The sequence below is a fragment of the Diprion similis genome, chromosome 8, assembly GCF_021155765.1.
Source record: "Diprion similis isolate iyDipSimi1 chromosome 8, iyDipSimi1.1, whole genome shotgun sequence".
Classification (NCBI taxonomy): domain Eukaryota; kingdom Metazoa; phylum Arthropoda; class Insecta; order Hymenoptera; family Diprionidae; genus Diprion; species Diprion similis.
In genome coordinates this window covers 9,502,245-9,524,200 of record NC_060112.1, presented here as the reverse complement: position 1 = coordinate 9,524,200, position 21,956 = coordinate 9,502,245, and the positions used below count along the sequence as shown (strand labels likewise).

At 36.8% G+C, this 21,956-nt stretch overlaps 1 protein-coding gene across 1 annotated transcript; it reads right to left on the bottom strand.

The window, feature by feature from the left end:
- Positions 1-828: 828 nt before the first annotated feature.
- Positions 829-14,024, bottom strand: LOC124408737 (transmembrane protein 205). The gene is made up of 4 exons (XM_046885885.1): positions 13,439-14,024; positions 1,736-1,929; positions 1,431-1,594; positions 829-1,318 (listed from the first exon to the last, which is right to left on the bottom strand). Exons 1-4 carry the CDS (start codon positions 13,744-13,746, stop codon positions 1,031-1,033), a joined length of 954 nt encoding a protein of 317 aa, XP_046741841.1. The 5' UTR covers positions 13,747-14,024; the 3' UTR covers positions 829-1,030.
- Positions 14,025-21,956: the final 7,932 nt, after the last annotated feature.

Here is a 21,956-nt window from a genome sequence, read left to right as displayed (position 1 = left end):
TGTATGATTATTAATTCCACTGAATTTCATCCTTTTCAGCTTCTCTTAATTTTATATATGGGTATACCACCATCTTTATTTTAGTCTCGTAGGTCAATAACTCATTCTAAACTGGCCAAAGGACAGGCCACATTAATAGGATCAAATTCAATTCATCCAAACTATGCTTATTGCTCATGACACGAATTAAAGTTGCGCATATTCTTTATTTTCTAATTATGGCTTTCATTCTTTACCCGCAGGAAGATTTTTGGACGAGCTAACTGGGAATTCATTACAATACGGGAAATTTTCAAATTCAAACTGCCTGTTCATAACATAACTAAAGCTGCCAGACTGATGTGATCGTCGCGAGACCTGGTTATATAAAATTCGTTGCTACTGTAATAGTTAGTGCATAATGTATTACGTTTGCTCAAATAAGACTTTAGTTCGCGAAGGTGCCTCCTCAGAGACCGAAACGGTAAATGAATAATGAGTCATTGATCTACGGAGTAAAAATAAAGATGACAACAATTATGTGTATGTATGTCTAATAACGTGTTCTATAACGATAGAATAAACCTAGACTTTACACAACAATTGGGTATACTGCAATTCAAAGCCACGTTATAGCTGTATGGAGTGTTGCAGAAATTTTTCTTACGTTTTTATAACTAAATTTTACCTATACAATGTACTATATCGATGACTGCTAACGCAAATACGAATCAAAAATGAAATAATTCAACGAAATTATTATTCGTCATCTTCAACCGAAGTAATTCACTTATATATTGAGATCAAAGCCTCAATCTTGACTCTACCGAAATGATGAGATGAGCTTCCTTACTGTCAGTCTTAATGCTGTCATACTTGCGTATGTACATTGTATCTACATCCATTACATAGGATAGAGTTGTGACCATCACTCCTAGCTCTCAATACAAACGTGATATGTGAGATAGTTTACACTATATACTAGTGAGCGACACGCCTGAGAAATTCTACTGAATTATATCTTCCTTCTCTACATGGTTTCATATCTAATTTACAAAACGCACAATTTACTAGATATATAATGAAGATGTAATACCGTGCATGCCATAGTAACCATGTTCCCCATAGCAATGGTTACGTGAACACGACGAAAAGCACGATGAATAATTAAATAGTGCGGGCAGTGCTTCAATGGTCCTGGATTGTGACGACCAATTTCAGTGCCTACTCCTGCTGCACGCTCTAGCGCATTTTTTTGTATGATCAGGCGTAACAGCGGCGGAGTAAGATACAAACGTATCAGCAGCTCCAAGAAGAATGCACCCGACATTCCGAAGACCTGTAACGGACCACGATAAGTTATTCGTCACCAACGTGATGTTGTACATATGTATGTACATCGCGCCTATGCAGGCGACAGCAAAGCATTATATTTATTTAAAAATATATACCTGGATTGCTATTTCGGTGTCCCAAGTATTCATAGGATGATGTTTCACGAATATCAGGAGCGTTATCAGGCTAAGGCAAGCGTTTAAGCTGAAGTACCGCGGGAACAAGATGCGCTGAACTTCTCCAAACGAATGTCTTGGCAATGCGAAGTATAACGTCAAGCCTGTAACAATGAATTAGAAGTGATTAGAATAGTTGGATGTATCATATATATATTTAGTGGAATTGATAAGTTTAATTTATCCAGAATTGGGTGTAAGAAAAAAAGTTTCTTCATATAAATTTATCATCGAAATTTTATTACCTGATACGAAAGTCATCCATATCTGTGCGCCAAAGTGGATTACGAATGAAGTAAGATAAATAAAGGAAGCTGTGCGGGAATGTGGCTGACCGGCTGTGTTGGTACGTTCTGTGGATGGTACCAGAGCCGAAGTCACGCAAAGAACCGCAGCAATCATTATTACGTGAGCTGGCTGCGTCGTGTAGAAAAGAATTCTGAAAAATAAGAGAGAAACTTGTTTGTTGATAGCTTTCTCAGATCTGGATTACTTAATCTTAAATTGCTGGCGCGTGAACAGCACAGAGTGTCACGTTGTATTACACACTACCGGAAGGACAGTGCGAGTATATCCGGAATAATCGTAAACCACATTCGGAAAATTGAATATACAATTACAGAATTATTGTCATACTTCCACGTGTTTTTTTTTTTTTTTTTTTTTCGTACCAACGGAAGCGGGCTTTTCGCACTTATTGATCGCGCCTAAGGAAATCGGAGTGTTTATTACGAACCAGAGAATAAATTTCGGTCTAAAGAATTGTGGTTAATCGCAGAGAGTAAAAAAATTACGTCTGCTAGCGGCTAAAAGTTTAAAGGACCAAATGTTATACACATAAGGCTACGATTATTCAATTCCATTTTATTTGATTACGATGTACCTACAGCTTTCCCTTCCTCCGAGAGCAAACAAGGGTGACCATTATTTATCGCAAGACGACGCCGATAATCGAACATGTTACTTTCATCAAAGTCGGCAGATAATAATGTGTCATCCTAATCCGTATTATAATTTTCTGGCCTACAAGTAACTATCTAAGTCGAGAACTAAGTACATATTAAAATTTGTCGACAAGAAGATAGACGTAATCAAAGATATGATCATTCTTTAACTTGAAGATGCATTGTTTCCATCTTGTCATTTGCAATGATAGCTTAATTAGTTAATACACGTAGCAATCAAGGCGTTACATTAATTTGAAGCTTCATATAATTAACGCAGGTTATTCCAAGATTTATTAGCCGATACAATTTTTATTCTAACTATTGAATCAATTTCATTATAGAGTGCCGTTTCAGAGTATAGATTTTATTTGCGCAATGACCTAAACAATACACGGTGTAAAAAAAAGTGAGAATTGAAAGAAAAGTCAAATATAATCCAGTGATGAAGCAGATCGGTTCAAGATTTGAAAACGTGACGGTTACTGGGTCGTATGTTTCAATATATAGTAATCCGCAATTATTATGTACAGATTTGGCCCCGTGCGTTGTGTGATATGATATTATAACGTAATCTACGTATACACAAACTGTGCACGAAAATAGCGCAATGTAGATCCTGTTCATAATTTGTCAACTTCAACTTGTCACGTATCCTCGGTGTTTGTAGCACACTCTTGATATTTGGGCACAGCTGACAATAATTAACTCCGCCGTTACCAGTTACAAACCTACTATTTTATTTAGTCATTGTTGTTTTTCAACGCATAGTTGTCACCGACAACTAACTGAGATTATCGCATAATATTTTATTTTCAAAGCAAACATTCGACCCATATTGTAGGTGGCATAGGTACATACAGGGTGAGTCGCTTCAAGTATCGAGAATGGGAATTCAGCCAATCAACGGGATGAAAGTGTGCCAAGCGGTACCAGTTGGGCGATATATGATTTGGTAATCAAAATTATAGTTCCCCTACTTCACTTCGAGGAGTCTTATCGAAAGCTCTTGTGATTAGCTGAGGGATCCTCGAAACGTTTATTCCGAAATCTATTAATAATAATCACGTTAGCTAGATTAGTCGTTGTTGATACTTTTTCCTTATAACAAGAAATTGAGTATGCTTCCCCCGTCACGATCAAAGTCTGACGTCATTGTTCTGACCGTTGATTGGCTGAAGGGACGCGCCTTCGCATCTATCAAGTCCCTCCGATTCTCGATACTTGAAGTGACTCACCCTGTATATTTTACTTTTCAGCACTTGATTGGAAAAAAATTACGCATCGGCTTTGGTTAAGAAATGAATTTTGATTATTTCGACATGTATTTATATTTCGTTACGTCTATAGAAACCAAGTAATTGAGTTTTGAGGGAAATATCGATCTTTCTTATACCGTCCGTCAGACGGTCTCGATTATTTTCGTAACTGCTTTAGTAGGAGATTTATGATTTTCAGTGTATACGCGGTTACTCTCATGGATGGAAATCTTTATTTTCGGTCTAATTCAACTTTCCTTATTTCATGGTAGACACTTTTTAACAAATCAAATGATGAATAGTCTCAGTCAAGCGTATTTGCGACCGATAGTTAGTTATTTAGCCCAGGCCAATAAAAGGCCATTCGTATCCCGCCTTATGTACATTTGAAAACAATGATCTTGAAATTAAGAAATAGTCTATCTATCTTACATATACGCGTACCTGTGCTTTCACATCCTTGACATTTTGAGTAACTTATCAATTACTCTCTTCCGATAACGGGCATAGATATATCTATGTATATAGTGTTAAAAATAACTCGCGCCGTTCGACGAACTCTGTGTCATATTCAGTCTATGTGTCCAGGTAACGTAGAGAAAATTATAAAATTCGCTTCTAGAATACTTGAATTGAGTTACGTAATGTATTTTGTAATTATAATTGTTCGCGTCATTACCACGGAAGCGTTTTCCGAGTGAAACATTTGATTGATTCGTAAAATAATATCACACGTGCCGTCAAGTGATTAAATATAGATTGACTCGGTTTTTTTTTTTTTTTGTTTTTTTTATCACAAGTGACAATGTTTCAAATTTTATCAGTTATCGTATTTATTATAAATAGCTGTACAAAAATGATATTGCGAACTGCAGTTAGTAGTCCTAAACAGGATTGTGCATTTATTTATAAGAGCCATGGCATTTCTTTTATAAAGGTTGAAAATTTCTTTAAAAAATAATAAAATTTTGTCATTGTTACAGTTGTACAATTATAGTTAGAGGTAAGAATTAATTTGGAAGAATCTGATACTGATATAAATGAACTAATCATTACCGAACTTGCAAACAACGATGACTGTGCAGCTTTTAATGTTAGTTAAAACGTGTACGTCAGACACGTGATAAAGCAAACGTATTTCAGTCACACAGAAACAATTTCTGTACTACAAACATCTTGCATGAATCTTCGATCGAGAAAACCTCATCGACAGCTGCTGTGTATGGAAATTTGTTATGGTCAAATGGTTATCAATTTCCGGAATTGATGCACATGAATGTAGGTACGGTTTCTTCACGCGTAAATCGCTTCTCTACGTTATGGCGTATATTTCTACGATTTCTACCTACAATTCGGCATACCTATACCAGAGTATACTACATGTATAGCTGATGTTCACTTGGGTGGTCCGTAAAGCCAAAAGAAGTTCCAGAATCGGACGTCGGCATGGACTCGTTAGTTTTACGGTTGTTCCTTCGTGGAACTCTGGAGTAGTAAATTAGACGCGAGACGTTTTTTGTTGGGCGCCATGTAGACGTCTAAGAACTTATAGGTATATACACACCTCATTACGATCAGAACAGAGCAACATACCTTGCAAATCGAATAGAAAGTTATTTCATCGATCATGGCAGTGTCACAATGAAATTAGAAACTTTAAATCAGTCGTGACACTGATGTGATGAAACCTTTCTTGATATCATTGTCGAGTGAAGCCCCATCTTGGGCATGTAATCTACGTCAAGGGATAGAGAACTCTATCCACCATGAAATAATACGGACGATTGGAACTTTGGAAGTACCCACTTCACATAGTTGTTTTCATTGGTTGTCCTATCATTTGGTTACTGTTTGCTATTTTCTGTTCAACGGTGTAGCTGCGTCGACGCAGATAATATTGTTGTTTACGTTGGGCAACAAATAAAAAAAAAAAATTGAATAGATGATATGTTTCTCTTGCACCTTGTGCGACTTTTAAGTCTCGTCATTATGATTCACTGATATGATTGACTGATATTCGATATATTTCAAAGAAATATATGTACAATGAACCGTCGCTGCGATTTTGATAGAGTAGCAAAGTGAGAGCTGAAGTCGGAAAGGTGTAATCAATTATGATACCTGTAAACACCTAAGAACCATTGCCTTTCTGCGGAACCTGATTCTAAAATTATACTTCTATGATTAATAGTATTTGTCATGGGATCACAGGTTGATTTCGTTTACTTTTGAATCTACATGAATAACGAACAAAATGTCATCTACATTATCACATATCCTTGTGTAAGGGTGGATCAATTAGATATTTCGTCGAGGCTAGAGAAAAAATATTTAACCGGATCGTTACTATATTTCTTTCACAGCGTATGATTTTTATTCGATAAACACGTATGCTGGCTATCTTATATTGCTGTACAAACTATTTATATTTACACTGTTCTTATTTACAGATAAAAAAATGGGCGTCTACAATAGATGAAACATTTTTTGCCAGCTACTGCATATTCATACGTTTTTAATTTTTTTTACTCCAAAACCCCAATTAATGCCATTGTGGTGAATGAAAAAAATTGGCCAGAAAAAATCAACGTTGAATAGGTCAGTATTCATACACATTACATATAGTATACATAAAACAAGAAATTCGTTGCAACTTCACAGAAATTAACTAACACCTTTACATATTACCGATACGATTTTTCTGAAACCAATGTTTTTCAACGTACGTTTACTTAAAAGAAAGAATTCATTTTACAAACAGTTGGATCGAAACGTTTGACAGGTACAGACTGCAAGTATGTTCAACTGGTGTTATGAGAATTGGTAAAGCTTGAAAAAATTCCACTGAGTCGACGAAAAAAAAAACGTACTTGGCTGGGAATTGTGAGCTGATGGAGAATGCACCATACGTAGGATTATACTCTAAAGAGCGTTATGTGCACGTAGATAGGTAATCCTGTGAAATGTACTGACGGATGACAGTGGTGTCAAATTAAGGCTGATACAGCGGTGGTTCACTGTGTCTTCACCTGCTATAGATGAAGAAAAATGAGCATTTTTTTCCCGTGAATTGGCGTGCATGCCAATCATACTCACAGCTCATTGACTCGTTCCAGACGCGCGTGGACTCAGTCTGTACAACATGCTTACGTAGTACGTACGTCAGTTATGTGAAGACGTCAAATAATCGCGCGCACCTTTCAGTGTCATATGACCTCGCGATCAGATATAGATACAGCGAATGGTCTTGAACCCCGACGCTTACACGTGTAGGTATACGTTATACTTATATAGCCAACAGCTGTTATACCTAGAGACTGCAACTATAGTAGTACAGAATGATCGTATACGAGCGCAGTGAATCAGTCACGTACGCACATTTTCTAAATTAGTAACCACAAATAGGTCAGTTGCGTAATTGAAATGCTCCGCTGGGTGCAGGGGGCGATTGACCCTACAGTATCCGTTCCCGCGGATCAATCTGAAATGTCGTTGATGGACGTACATGAATCTACAAAATATCGACACTCTGACGATATCTTGGCATGCCTACAAAATATATATTTTCTAAATTCGCAGAATTCCCATTTTTCAAATGGACTCTTGACACACCACGTGACAGGGCCGATAGAAAAAATTTGTGACCCAGTCAAGTGAAGGTCGAGGTAAGAAAACTGACCCTTTGCAGGTATACGCTTAAGAGCCAACCATACAGGTTATTTTTTTCACGCCACCCGTTTTCACCAAAGGAATAATTTTTTTTGTCTAGTATTCGATAAATACTTATCGATTTTCAAATATTTACCCCCTCCGCCCAAATATCACGTGTACGTATGGACAATTATTGCAAAAAGAATAAGGGTGCTAAAATGTGGATGATCCTTTCGCAGGTCATTTTTCCAAATATTAAAGGAAAGAACATATTGTACAAACTGCTGGGATTTCATTTCGCGATATTGTATCAACGTAGGGTGAAATACGCGATAAAAAGTCACTCTTCTTGGTTACCTGCGGTACAGGTTGTGCCTCGTCTTTACTCCCAACAGACAGCATCTACTGGATTTAAGGACACCGGTAAGCATGAAACCACTGGCTTGGGTGTGCCAAGCAGGATATGTAACACTGATCGTGAGTCGTGCTGTCTTTATTTCATTTCTAAAGGTATCGTATAGTCGGTACCGAGATTAGTGATCAGTCCGATGACGTGGTAAGCGGATGTCGTGAGTGAAAAGAGGGCAAAACACGAGGTCACAGCTCAATTTGATAGCCGCAGTATTTATTTCGATTGTCACTTTGCAATGTGTCATCTGGTGGTAAAAAATAAAACTAATGCAACCAGGCCGACAGCTGTGACCGTTGACCGTATATTTTCGCGTGCGGATAGTGGAACAGGTACATTATTGATTATGTTTAATTAATTTATGTGACATGAGTAATTCGAAGGCCCAATAATTATGATTTGTCTCCATTAAAATTGAAAACTTAGGTTATGTGGTGATAAAATGGCGCCGACAACCAGGCTCTGACGTCATGAGGACATTTTCCAATACGTAGAATACGATATGGGAGCGTAGCGTGCCTGTGGACTGCATAAAGTACCGTTGTACGTATGTACATACAACAGCATGCCCAAGACTGTTCGAATCACGGTGAAAAAGGAAAAATTGGCTGAAATTTACGACAGCAATCTGAAATTTTGGGCAAAGTTCATGGCGGATACACGTGGTGTCTTATAGAGTCCCATGGCCAGTCGGATTATGACGAAAGCAATTCCAATGGCTACGAACGATTCGGTTTAATATATAAGGGTTAAGTATGCGGGGCGTCTTTTGTGCGGCATATCGTGAAGCCGCGCAACCGGTTCGTTTGCGCTTGTTTCTAGGGGCAGAGAGACAGATCTTTGTGTGCGTGCCTTTGTAGGAATTGGTGTAGGTGTCTGTATCGAGCACAGCCCACGATTGCTTACGTCTAGTCACTTATCATCGTTGGCCAACGTGCAGGATCGCACGTTCCCGTCTCGTCGTCACTTGAGAGATTTTTCGCCCGTATAATTCACGTTTGCCTCATTGTTAATTATAAGCCCCGCCGCGCGCCGTCGAAAACATATTGTTTACTTATCAATACACCCGACTTTATGATCCGGTGGGCCAATGACTCCTTTACTGACTGAGGCGCGGTCGAAAATTTCCGCTTTATAGGTACCGTTCAACATCTGATAAGTTCTGAGCAAGGAAGAACCGTGTCGATTAATTGCCATAAAAAATTCCCTCTATGGTCGCCAGATATCGACGGATAGAAAATTGATCACGCACGGAATCGGATCGGATTTGATTCTTCGTAGACCTGAAAGCGTCAAAATCTGTACGTGGAAAAACAAGTTCTGATTTTCGGGATGATTATATATCACAACTTTCCCCTTTCTCTGAGTATATAGAGAAAGCGGGAAGTTAGAAAAACCAGAATACTGATAAATGTTTCTACTTTGTAAATTTTATTTTACGTCATCACCCCATACGTTTGTCTATCTATGGTTTTTGTTCTAAGTATCGTCAAATTTAAATCTTTTTTAAAAGAGAAGGTGTTTGGATGAATTAGAGAGAATTGAAAATTTGGCTGAAATTCGAAAATCAAACTACTTTTTATCAATTCGAAGATTAATCTATTCAACTTTTCGATACCGACGGATAGCGGCTTATGTAAGTTGTACATATCAGGAGTGTGAATGGGTTCTTGATGGATATACTTTTTGCGAAGTGAAGTAAAAAAAATCGGCTTGAAATTATCACCTTACTGTCAGGATACGTGTATAAATATTGCCGGATGGAGAGAGATCTTTCGAGTCTTGGCAAGACGTCAAATCTTTGACTATGTGGTTCACCGTCACGTGCGTGTGACTACCTGAAGCGAAAATACTTATCAATATTTCGTTGAAAGGAGAGCATTGCGACGCCAGTTCAATGTTCGAAATATCTTCAATGTGGAGGAGAAGTTTTGTGCGTTTTAGAACGAAGCCTTCCAACTTTCGCTTTTTGACATAACATGTATTTGCTTTTGGTTTCATAGCATACGGTAGAAGATTTCAACTCTGATATAAATTTATCAAATTATCTTTCCTTCATTAGACACGAGCTGGAGAAGCAGCGACTGTTCATTTCCAATCTATAACGTATTTTTCCACGTGAAAGGCTGCAGCCTTAAGAACAATTACCTTGTAAGATTCGAGCAATCAATTCTAATTGTGAATTTGCCAAGATCAACTGCAGACTTTGTACCGCTTTACCTCTGCTAGATTACAATCAATTCGATTAATTCATCTCTGTCATCCAACTGTGTAAAATTGTACTGAACATATACCTATAACGTAAATCTATTTACGTACAGCAAAATTTAGCAATTTTATTTTAGGTAATTTGTTTGTAATGACGGAATATTTTTGTTTGCTGTTTTAATTATCACGATGACTGTTAACTACGCTTCCAAATAACCCGACTTGAAAATGCAATATTTCTAATTTAATAATGGTTCTCAGAAGCATAGGTATGTACACATTTGTCGCCTCATGTATCAAGTATTGAGCCATGAAATGCCAAAATACATTGTCCAAACTATACAATTTTTATTCGCCTAAAGAACCGGGGCAGAAGATTCACGGCTTGATTCGATTATGTATTGAAATTAGTAATAAGTTAAATAGCGAAGTTCTTATGTTTTACATTCTTTAGGAAAAAATTATTGCACTTTCAGTGTCCTAAAAAATGGGAAAAATAATTACGTCACTTTTCGGGATGAAAATTGAAATTTTTATTTTTACCAACGGAAAAATATTTGACATTTTATTTTGAAAAATCAGTATAAAAAATTAACATCATTTCCCATATTCCGGTGAAATGAAAAATCTTCCAGATATTCAAACAAAATTATCAAAATACATAAAATGACTTTAGAAATCTGGCATTTTTTACGACTTTTGGAACAGTCATTGCTCGTATGAAATTTTTCAGAAAAATTTAAAGAAATTGATTCAGGCGTTTTTTAAGTCCTTCCACTCTCACAAAGAATTTCATTTCTTTCGTTTATTACCATAACAGTTCGGTGTACTTCACTATTACAGCATTAAACATATCGTTGCCAGTACATGTGAAACTTAGGATTATAACGGGTCGCCGATAATACTACCCGTCATAAGTATTCGTGATAATAAGCCTGCTCGACCAGACTTGTATTAAAGTATATATTACACCTGTTTACAGGAAATTACCTCCGGCGTCTGTTCATAACCATTCATTTTCCAGCGTCACACGTGTCTGATGATCATTAAGTCGATCATGTTAACATTATTGTTTTTATTACCAATTTTTATACATAATGAGGAGCTTCGTCAAGCATTATACATTTTGTCTTTAATTTAGTTAATTTAATCTTCAACAACGAAGCGTGTAATCTTGTTAGCAAGGTTATTTTTTTTTTTTTTTTGGTTTCTAGATTTTCTAGTAAATTGTACCTAATGTTGATACGGCGAATTATCTGTGAGTCAACTCCCACAGCGTAATACCCGAAGCAGTGAGGCGGAACCGAAAGCGAAGGTTTTCCGAGTAATTTGCGTGCTTTTAACGAGAACAGAGTGACTCTACGCTATTCTTGAGTCTAGAAATAGCACTGATCCAAACCCCTTGAATGAAAAAGTTTGTCGCGGACTAGTCGCCAAAATAACGTAATAACGAATAATACGAAAACCGAATTGAAAGATTGAATAACCGCGAGTCATACTTGCGAATTTATCTAATTGCAAAATTCACTTTCAGACGAATTTAGCTTCAATATATATCACTTAGACGCTGTGTGAAACTAAATATCAGCATAATTCCGCATGAAATATCGCATCAAGAGTCCCTAAAATTTTTTCCTACCAGTAGTATGAGTACCAAAAATCAGTTTGTTTCCAAAAGGACACGAGACTTGCTCACAGGCAGTTATCTAATTGAAATACCTTAAGTTTTACTTTTGTAGAGTCTTTATTGTTATTTACTTGATTCGTGAGATGACGAATATTTAAGGATCATCCTATGCTCTTATCTCTAGTCCGCTTGGTTTCAAAAAAAATTATTTAATAATTCAACAACTAAACAACATTATGTGATTTATAAATATTGCTATATCGCAACACGGAAATGATCAATCAGCGATACGTCATGTCACCAATGCCCCAAATCAGTTTCGGTTCTTTTTGTGTAACGCCGACCGTATCATTTATGGCGCAGTTCTGCGGATACTTCACATAAATTTAGCCGCAGTGTATTTGTAAACTTATTCAAATGTTGTTAACTCATATCGTATCTTGAGCAGACCATGGCATTTATATTTCCGCCAAGTTCCTATGGTTTGCCAGCTATTGCAGATCCCAAGATTAGGTACACTTAGATCGCAATCGCTGGCACCTCAAACAGTCAGCGATCAGTATCGAGTTGGCTCCTTGTTCCTATCTAATCTGGTTAAACTCGCCGATGATAACTATCTGAACGAAATGACGGAGGCGCAATTGATTATAACTTATAACAAAAACCTCACGGTACAAACGATATTCTTTTAGAAAAAATAAAAAATAAATAAAGGACTAATTACAGTAGCAAGTATGAGTTCAAATCGGATGGTACTAATTTTGGTCTCTACTGCAGAAGAACCGCAGGACTTCTCAAGTATATCTGTTTATTAATTTTTTTTTTAGCCAAATCTATACATTTGATGACCTTATATTACGGTTAGGTACAAAAAAGAATTAAGTTGATGCACTATTCCGTTGGCATAATGGTGAAAAATCAGTGAAGGAATCAGCATTTAAATATGGTAAAAAAAAAAGTGTAGTTGGAATATTAAAACTGCATAATGTGGATCATTGAAATTATATTCTTATCAGACTTAATACAATCTGTGTAGGACATTCATTCTTAATGTGAACACTGATCTCAAATAAAGCAGGATCTCCATTATCGACGATTATCATTGGATAGCTTAACAATTTCTGGGGGCTAGAATTCGGCGCGTATTATTCATCACACCGTGCTACCGTCGTAAATTTCGGAGTATGGCACCGTGGCCATTATCTGCATTAACTATCATAAATTTTGTTGATCCCTTTACAGCACCGATTGACAGATTAAAGTACTTGTCTTCCTGCGTGATCTGTTACCCTATAAACAGTGCACAGGACACTGGAAGTCATAATTTCATTACGTTGTTACAGTTTTTACTATAACTTGTAGATGCGGTGTTGCGCTAACATATTTTCCAAAGAGTTTACGGCGAGCGATGACACTTTGGATTAACGCATAAAGAATGATAAGTGATTGCAGCTGCTGCACCGCTATGAACGTGGCTGCAAACAACGAGACCCAGTTGCGTGGTTTCGTCAATTGGACGCATGATTGAAGCCTAACGTACTGTTGCGATAAGAGCGGATCACATATTATCAAGAGTTTTTTCTCAACTGTTTGATCCGTACGTCAAAATCGATATATGTATGTACAATCATGTCCACATCGTTTTATCGTGTACATACGCATGTAAACGTATAACAATTCACGTCCCGAGACTTATGACGATTCTATCTGATAATGAATCCGCATCAATAACTCGATGATATGAACGGTGACGTTACAGACGAAATTTCAACTTATTGTTGACCATCTGAGACAAATTCATAAAAATTAAAATACTCGGGTATTATTAAAAAAAAAAAAGACGAACTCACTTGTAAGCTGGAGAGTGTTGCCATGCTGAATATGACTTGGAGATAAGATTGATCAACACACTGTAGTAGAAAGTGCATTTTGCTAGTGCATCTGTGTGAACAACTGGGACAATGATTGGCTCAGATTTTTCATTTTGTCGAGCAATCTCAGCCTCACGAAGTAGCATTTCTTCATGCTGTTTGATGTATCGATTTTTTGCCTTCGTCAGCTTGTCTTCGTGGGGATCCTGATGATCAGGTTGACTTGCATTAGTCTCCAGAAGACCGCTGCCAACTTCTTCATCCTCGAATAATCTTCTCATGCACATTTTGATATGATCGTTTATTACCGTGGGCAAATCGAATGGTGAATTTGCTCGTATTTTTATTTTATCATAAGATCTTCGATAATATGTAATCGGTCGGTAATTTATGCTTCAAGATTTATACAAGCACGTTAACCAAATGTAATCACCAAATTTCGAAAATACAATTTACACGAGAAAACACTCACGAATGTCTTTTTTAATAAATTTTGACAATTTTGTCTGCATAAATGCCTGATTTACCTACCGACAGCGGCAGCTGGGAATTGCTCGGCTTCCCTGCCTGCCCGTTGTTTTATACTTTCAACTGCGAGTCTTCCCCCACCATCCCAACGGATCCCCACGTTTACCTGGCCGCTGGCCGATCGATTATGATCCAGAAGAACTGTATAGTATTTCTATAATGTGTAAATACAGAGCATTTTTAGGGTTCCTTACTTTAAAAGGAAAAATTGGAACCCTCAAAGGATCACTTCGTTGTCCGTCTGTCTGTCGATAATCTTTTTTCAGGAATGGATAGAAGTATCAAGTTGAAATTAATATTAAAAACTAAGGTCTACAGTCCCTAGAAGGTGTAAAAAGAAGGATCGAGGAGATAAATAATTGTACGGTACAGCTCTGATCACACTTGCCAAGATCTTCCTTCATCTCGTTCAAAATAAACGTTTTTTCATAAATACTTTCCGTGTAAAAAGTACCCGTTTTTATGACGGTCGAGTGAGTTTTCGGATGCGCATGCGCGGTGTACAGAAAGAACCAATTTTAAGCCCTAGGAGTTGAAAGTAGTCTCTTTAGTACTGCGCGCATGCGCTGTCGCGAACAAATCTGACATTACGCGACCCTAACCTCAATTTGGTGCTCCGTGAAAAAACGCGTAACATAGGCTTATTATATAAAGAATCGTGTGCAACAAGGAGTCAGCGGTCTTTCCTGATCTCAAATCCTCCAAATACTTGATCTATAGTTTAGATGTTTTATCCTCTCATCTCCTTGAACTCGTATAACCCTTTGGGAACTTATCAATTTATAGCCTTTTTGTACTTGAGGGGTTAAAAATAATCATTTTATTTCCCATCGTTTTATCTCCCGAACGAAATTACGTCACCTAAGCATATATGTTTCTTTATATACTCTGAATGAAAATCAAAATAGTGCCACGATATCTTTAGATCGGTCACACGTCTGGTGCGCAAGATCACGTGCTGCAGGATTTACGTGAGGTTATCGCATAGCATCGCGCCTAAAACGTGGAGTGATTATTTGAGGTAAGTTTTCATTGCCGTGAGGCTACATCTCAGATCCAAGCCAGACGTCTAAGATATTTGGGGCATTCTGTACACAACCCATCGATCATACTGGTTTGATTCTGATTTTTAACTACATTCCTTGTCAGAAAATGAATGCTAATTTTTTCCGTTATTTATCTCAAGTTGTTTTTGTAATATAAATTTTTCAAACCTGGCGGTTTTCATTGCTAACCGAAGATACGCTTCGTACTCGCAAATTAGTTATTTATCGAATCTCCGCCACTGCTGGCCACAAGAACTAATTATTTAATTAATTATTTTTATTTCATAATTATTTTAATAATTATCACTTATGGTGGAACAAAGTTTTGGTGCAGAGTCGAATTTTTTGAAGGACCGTGTAACGGCTGCGTGCGTGCAAATCATCACACCTACAGAACTTTTTCGAATGTACCAAGTATAAATAAATTTTTACCAAAGCAACACTGCAGTAGCGAAAAATGTGATGTCGACTCGTTTTCAAAAAGCAGTTTGAAATATGCATTCCTAAAACCAGTATATACAGTCAATGGTATAATCTTCTTTGGTTCCGAAGACTTCGAAATCCATATGTTGCAAGACAATATTAAAAAAAAAAATTCTAATTCATCACAAAGTAGTAATGACAGATTCGAAAGGTTCTCATTGGTTGCCATTACCAATGCCAACAAAAACTGTGTGGGATAAAAATCTAAATGAAACATCTAGCATTCAAACTTGTATCAAGGAATTTAATGAAACACGTCAGTAATGCAGTCGGCAGAGATGATCTGAAAAAAAATTTAGTAGGAACCAGAATAATTTATAATTTTTTCCGATTGTGAATGGAGAAGTGATAAAAAATAAATGAATAAGTAAATACTCCGATCTAATTACATTCAATGATTTTTATTTAAAGCAAAACTGTGACATGAGAATCCAGTCTTCCTTAACATCACAACCAGACAATTCCAATATATTAGGTGTTAAGTTGGTATCGAGTGCTCTATATTTTTAATTAAATAAACAATCAGCGGCGTTTGCAAATTCCCTGGTTCCATTACGAGCACGTACGTTCTCACTTCGGTTATTAACCAGAAGTCATGCATGGTGTAAAGCAAGTCAAGTATTTGGAAGTTACACTCGATATTTCCGCGAAGAATTGCAGTCACAGGCTCGCAGACCGCATTATACTGTGAATGTAGAGTCTGTGTAAACCAAATATGTTATACATTTAATTCGCGTGTACATTCTCGTTGCAAAAGTTATATAATCGTTGCTTTTTTTTAGCGAATCGTTCGTAGGCCGGATGTTCATTCCTGATACTACGAAGGAATTTAAAGCTTGAAACCGCGTATGTTTTACCGCAGATCTTGTGTGCAATTAAAAATGTTGATAAGCAGCGGTCAGGCCGTTACCATTTACGTACGTTTCTACTAAAACCGACGAAGAACTACGGAGAACCTTCGAATGCAAGGGAAGAATTTAGCGCGGTCATAAACCTCGTTACCTGTGAAGCAGCACGAAACTCTACGTCACGACACCTCCCATGACTCACCGTCAATATCATATTGTAAGAGCAAAAAATTTCGGTAAACCCAACGATAGAACAAAAAAAAAAATTGAGCAAACTTCGGAAAATCAACGAATAATGTAAAGAGAATCATGGACTGATGAGCCAAGTGTGCGTGAAGATGTTTCACTGATCTTGACTTTTCTCCGATTCCATTTCCATTCCGGAAAACCATTGTGAATTATATACTTCTGTAATCGACCTGCGTCGGAGAAGAATCTCAATTATTTTTTATTCAACTTACATTTGTTCGTTCGATAATTTCATCTGATTGAATAGAGAGTATAAGTAAAAAACAGATTTATTTTAGTGAACGCTTCTTTGACCAGAAGGTGAAGATGATTGAGCAGAACTAGAAAGTCCATGTAGAGAAGATCCCATTCAACTCAGATGTCAATAACTCTTTGTGCCTCGAATATATTTATAGAGAAGGTTTTTTCTCGGAGAAATGTGCCTCCACATGTACATATATATGTATATATATATATACATATACCTATAATTAATGGTGTGACTATGCTTAGGCGTGAGAACTGTGCGTGTATGGTCCTGTATCTCGTATGCAGCTGGAGGGGTGTACGTGCAGAAGATCAGGCTGCACAGTTAAAACTAACATCACGATGACGTTTCTAAATTCCCATACTGGCTCCTTCTGACATCAGCCTGCATTTCGACGTATTCTTTCCCGGATTTTGAGAAATGAGGAGGTATGTGTTACTCTAACATGATTATTGAAACATTAGCGGTACGTTATTTCTTATTTCTTGGAAAATAATTTCCGACGGGTCGAACCGATTTTCTAAATAGGTAGCTACTATGGGCTTAATGTGTATTCTTGGATAACCCCGATGAGACCCCTTGAAAAGATTGCATACATATATATTAAAGTCCTCTATAGGCGTTACGTTCCTCTTGGAGATGTGTTTCGAAAAAGTCTTATGTAGGACTCGAGTATGCGGAGATAAGATGGAGGCAAGTAACCCTATTAAGAAATCAGTTTAGCCGGGTCAGCACAAGAGATTTGAAACAAAAATATTAGTCCAAACGCTGATTCAACTGCTGTGGTTTCAATTTTTATTCGTATTATTGCTCTATGAATTGGCAAAATTTATACCGATGTTCTTACCTGCAGTGACGTTTCTTTAAACTAATTAAATGTCGACTTAAATGAGACCTTTTCTAATTTATTTAAATGGGGAAAACTTCGAATTCCGAAAGAAACCTTTTGAAATCAAGAATGGTTAATCATTCAATTCGCAGACCTTATCGAAATTACAGTTGTTGACTGTTTACTTCTATTTTATACCAGACTGTGCTTTCATAAAATAAGTATAAATGAATACTCGTTTCAAATATTCGAATGATACGTGCGTCTCCTTAATTAGACGAAATCATGTCACACTGATAAAAGAGGTGATCTGAAAGCGGTGCTTCCGGGTTCTCATTTTGGAAATGTGGGACGCTTAGGGCCCGTCGTGGTTTCCAAAATTTTTGATAGATCGTTAAGAAGACATCGCAATCGTTATAAACTTATTAGGAAATCTGTGAATTAGAAGTCGGTTAAATCTTTTTGAAGGCATCAGCCGCTTCATTTTTGAGCATGGAGGCTGATTTAAGTTCATTTAGCGATTATTTTTTTTATTTATCGTACTATACTATTAGTAAATTAGGACAGACTCGAAAAACTGCGTATTAGAAGACGTGACTATTCCGGTTAGGAAATATCCGTCGAGCTGTCGTTGAGAGCTGTCACATTAACTAGTCATCTGTATGGGTTCTATCAATTCTACAGTTGCTACGTCGTATATTGAGACGAAAACTGCATCACGGCTGCATGACTTTTATGGGTGAAAGGGCCAAGCTGTCGGCATCAAACTATATATAGAAAGAGAGCAAAGAACTTTTGAAAAAACTACAGCAGTGTTAATTTAGTGAATAATCATAAAATAGCATCCCGGCTTTCGAACAGAAATGAATCCAGCAAATTCTGATAACACAAGTTGAGAAACTGAAAATTTGAGAAACCGTTTTGTAAATAAAACGTTTAAAATGATTAAACTTTGTTTTTTCTTACAATGCATTGTGTTTGTCAAAAATTAAGTTTTCGATCTATAAATATACTATAATGCAAGATTTTTTGAACGTTTCGGACGTCAAGATTTGTGAAGATCTGATCAGCTATCCCCAAGGCTATCTGACAAGAACGGAAAAGCCATTCAGTTTGAATTAATTGACATTCTTATCAACTACTTTTGGATTAGAAGTAATTAGCACGATATCAGCACAATCATATTATTAAGACTATAAAAAAGTTGACAATAGAAACGAATCTGCCCGCTAAGTATATAATGTATGCAGCATTTCTCGGAATGATATTCCCTGATGAATTGGGGGAGCAACTGTTTCACAACCATCGATCATATGGGTATTTTTTTTTACCGCAGAAAAGTGATGCAAAAAATAAGATTTATTTTATTTCCAATAAGGCATAAATTTACGAAGGTCAAAAAGCTGATGGTCTCAGGTAGGCATTCCAGTAAACCGCAAACCTCAGAGACGTCAAGTGATTTTTGCTACGACTACGTCTCTTCATATGCAGATAGGTATAAAAAGCTGGCAATCCGTATATAAACTCCGAACGTACTTGAAACCGATTCTAAGGCAATACACTCAAACTTCAGTAATTATATCCTTTACATAAATATACCGATAAATTCATTATAAAGTCTAATGAAAGTTGTATTATACCTGGTTGGAATCGATTATAAGAAGTGTTTTCCGCATGGAGCCCAGGAAAATTAGACCAAGAAAGCCTTTTGAGAGTGAGCAAAATAGTACATTGTGTTACAAGTGCGGAAATTGAGTGAGTAATTCCGATGGGCGTTATAATTACACGAGTCAGATATTGTTCATCCTCACGTGTGACACACGCTATTTTTTGCGACATCTGAGAAGGAAAGTTTGTTTTGAAAAGCAACTAAGCTGCCATTAACAGCGTGTCAAGAACGGAGCTGCAAAGTATCTATGTATAAGACATTTTATTTTAATTATATTTATTAATATACATTTTACACTCAATACCTATAAGTCGGAACCTTTTTAGGCAGGTACTTTTTAACGTACCCAGTTTCATTTTGGAAGTAACTATATAGCCGACAAACACTCGCCTTAATGACAATAACTAGAACGAGTAAACTTTTTTTACACGTTACGTAAACGGGAAAGAGTTACATGGAATAAAGCCACGTCTTACCCAAGCTCCGGCAAGATATTTAATTAGACCATATTCCAGCAGAAAAAAAAATAGTACCCAAAACTGAAACAGTCGAACACGCAATATGTGGCCTAAAATTTTTTCCCCGGCAAAGAAAAATGAAATGAAGTCTTTATTAATATATAAGCTGCGTGTACGCGAATCAAGATGGCGCATAAAATGCCAATACGCGTGTACAGTGTGTGCAAAAATCGTGTGGTTCCTTTTTAAACGGGTCTTGCACGCGATCTGTTCCATCTTAATATAAATTCAATACGTATGTGAAGGTAGCTGCTTGCTACAAATATTGGGGAATTGATTGTGCACACAGCATCGTATTTTTTCCCCTCGCTGCGAAATATATGAAAGTTATGTCATATATAAAAATACGGGTGAATATTCGTGGCGATATTAAATCGAAATTAATTCAATAACTCGTTGTTTCTTTCAATGCATATTTGCCGGGCTGTGGTACCAAACGAATAAAAGATAAAAAGTATCAACGTCCCATTAGCCGAGCCATTCACACGTGTCAATTGTTAAATAATGGAGGACATTTTCAAATCGGTGATCGATAGTTCTTTCCAGCGCGACCAATCACCAGTGCACTCCTGATGAGAAAATATATCGATTCACAGCTTGGCAATACAAGATAGTTTTAGATCTGATATTATAAAGTAAATCTGCGAACAGCGAGAGAGTATTGTTGAAACGCTGTCAATTCTGTGTATTGTCATTAGCCAATATTACTCTTATAAATAATCCAAATAACAAAATACAATCTGCTGGTGGTTCTTCATGATGGCCTAAAAACGAAAAGTGGGCTTGACATTCTATTTCAATAGGGAAACAAATCAAAGCAAAAAAAATAAAAAAATTTGAATACAGTATCGGTCGAAAACAAAAAAAAAAACAGTCAACCGTAAAATGATCGAAAAATTTTCTTTCACTCTGAAGTTTGTATAAGAAATTTTTAGACCGATCATTCAGCCTGCTAATTTTAAAATACCAATAAGGGCGTGTTATTGTTATTATTATATCATTATTGTTATTGAGTTAATTTCACTCATCTTCGCATCAATAAAATCCCTTTTTTCGGATTTTGAATCCTATAATTTAAGATGCGGAATTCAATCGCGATGCTCGTCGGCAATTAATCTATGCTACTTCAAGATGAACGTCATAAAATGCGTCACAAGATACGCCATAGAATGCGTCGAAATGACGGCATGTGTGCTCCCAAATTAGCACATCGTTTCGGACATAGATACTCAGACGCAAATTCGGAATTAGTTTATGGTGATATAGACACCTCTTTCGGACGTCTCTGCGAGTTCTGTAAGACGACGGAATTTTCAACAGGGACGCTCAACCTACTCAGTTTCATCGTTTCCTCTCAGTATAATACGTAGTGTGTTATCTGGACAGAAAATCCTTATTTCCGTAGAGGAACTTTACGACGACGCAGGGGTTTTATTCTGATAGCTCATCACTGTATCTGTCACAATAAAAGAACGATACAAGTAATAAAGTTCAATGTTTTTGGGTTAGGTAATATTCTTACACCAATTTTCCGTTTACATAACCTCGATAATCTTCAAACGAAACCCGGCAAATAAAGAAACGTTTGATAAACTGATTTATAAGCCTATTCTATATGTAAAAATATAATTGGATTGTTGGAATCTGATGTGATGAAACATTCACAAGGTAAAAAGTTCCAAAGGACAACTAATAACTATGAAACATTTCATAAGGATTGCCTGAAAAAATTCATTTATATTTGCAAAACTAGATGTTGATACTCTGCAAATAACGATTATCTAATTTTTGTCTATGAAAGAGGTAAAAATTAATGTCGAAGGTGTGATATCTCTGCTGAATAGGTGCCATAAGCATTTACAAGTATAATACCTGTCTTGAAAACATTGAGTTCTATCACCCATATCATTATTTTGATGTATAACCTAAGCAATCAAATTTCAGGATAAGGCCCCAGGGTAGATTCTTTAGGAAAGATTATAATCATGTCAAAGAACCGCCTCGCTTTATACGGAAGGAGAATCCCTCAGTCCACGTCATGTAGGAACACGTGTAAACGACCTCTGTGCTCTGAAATTCC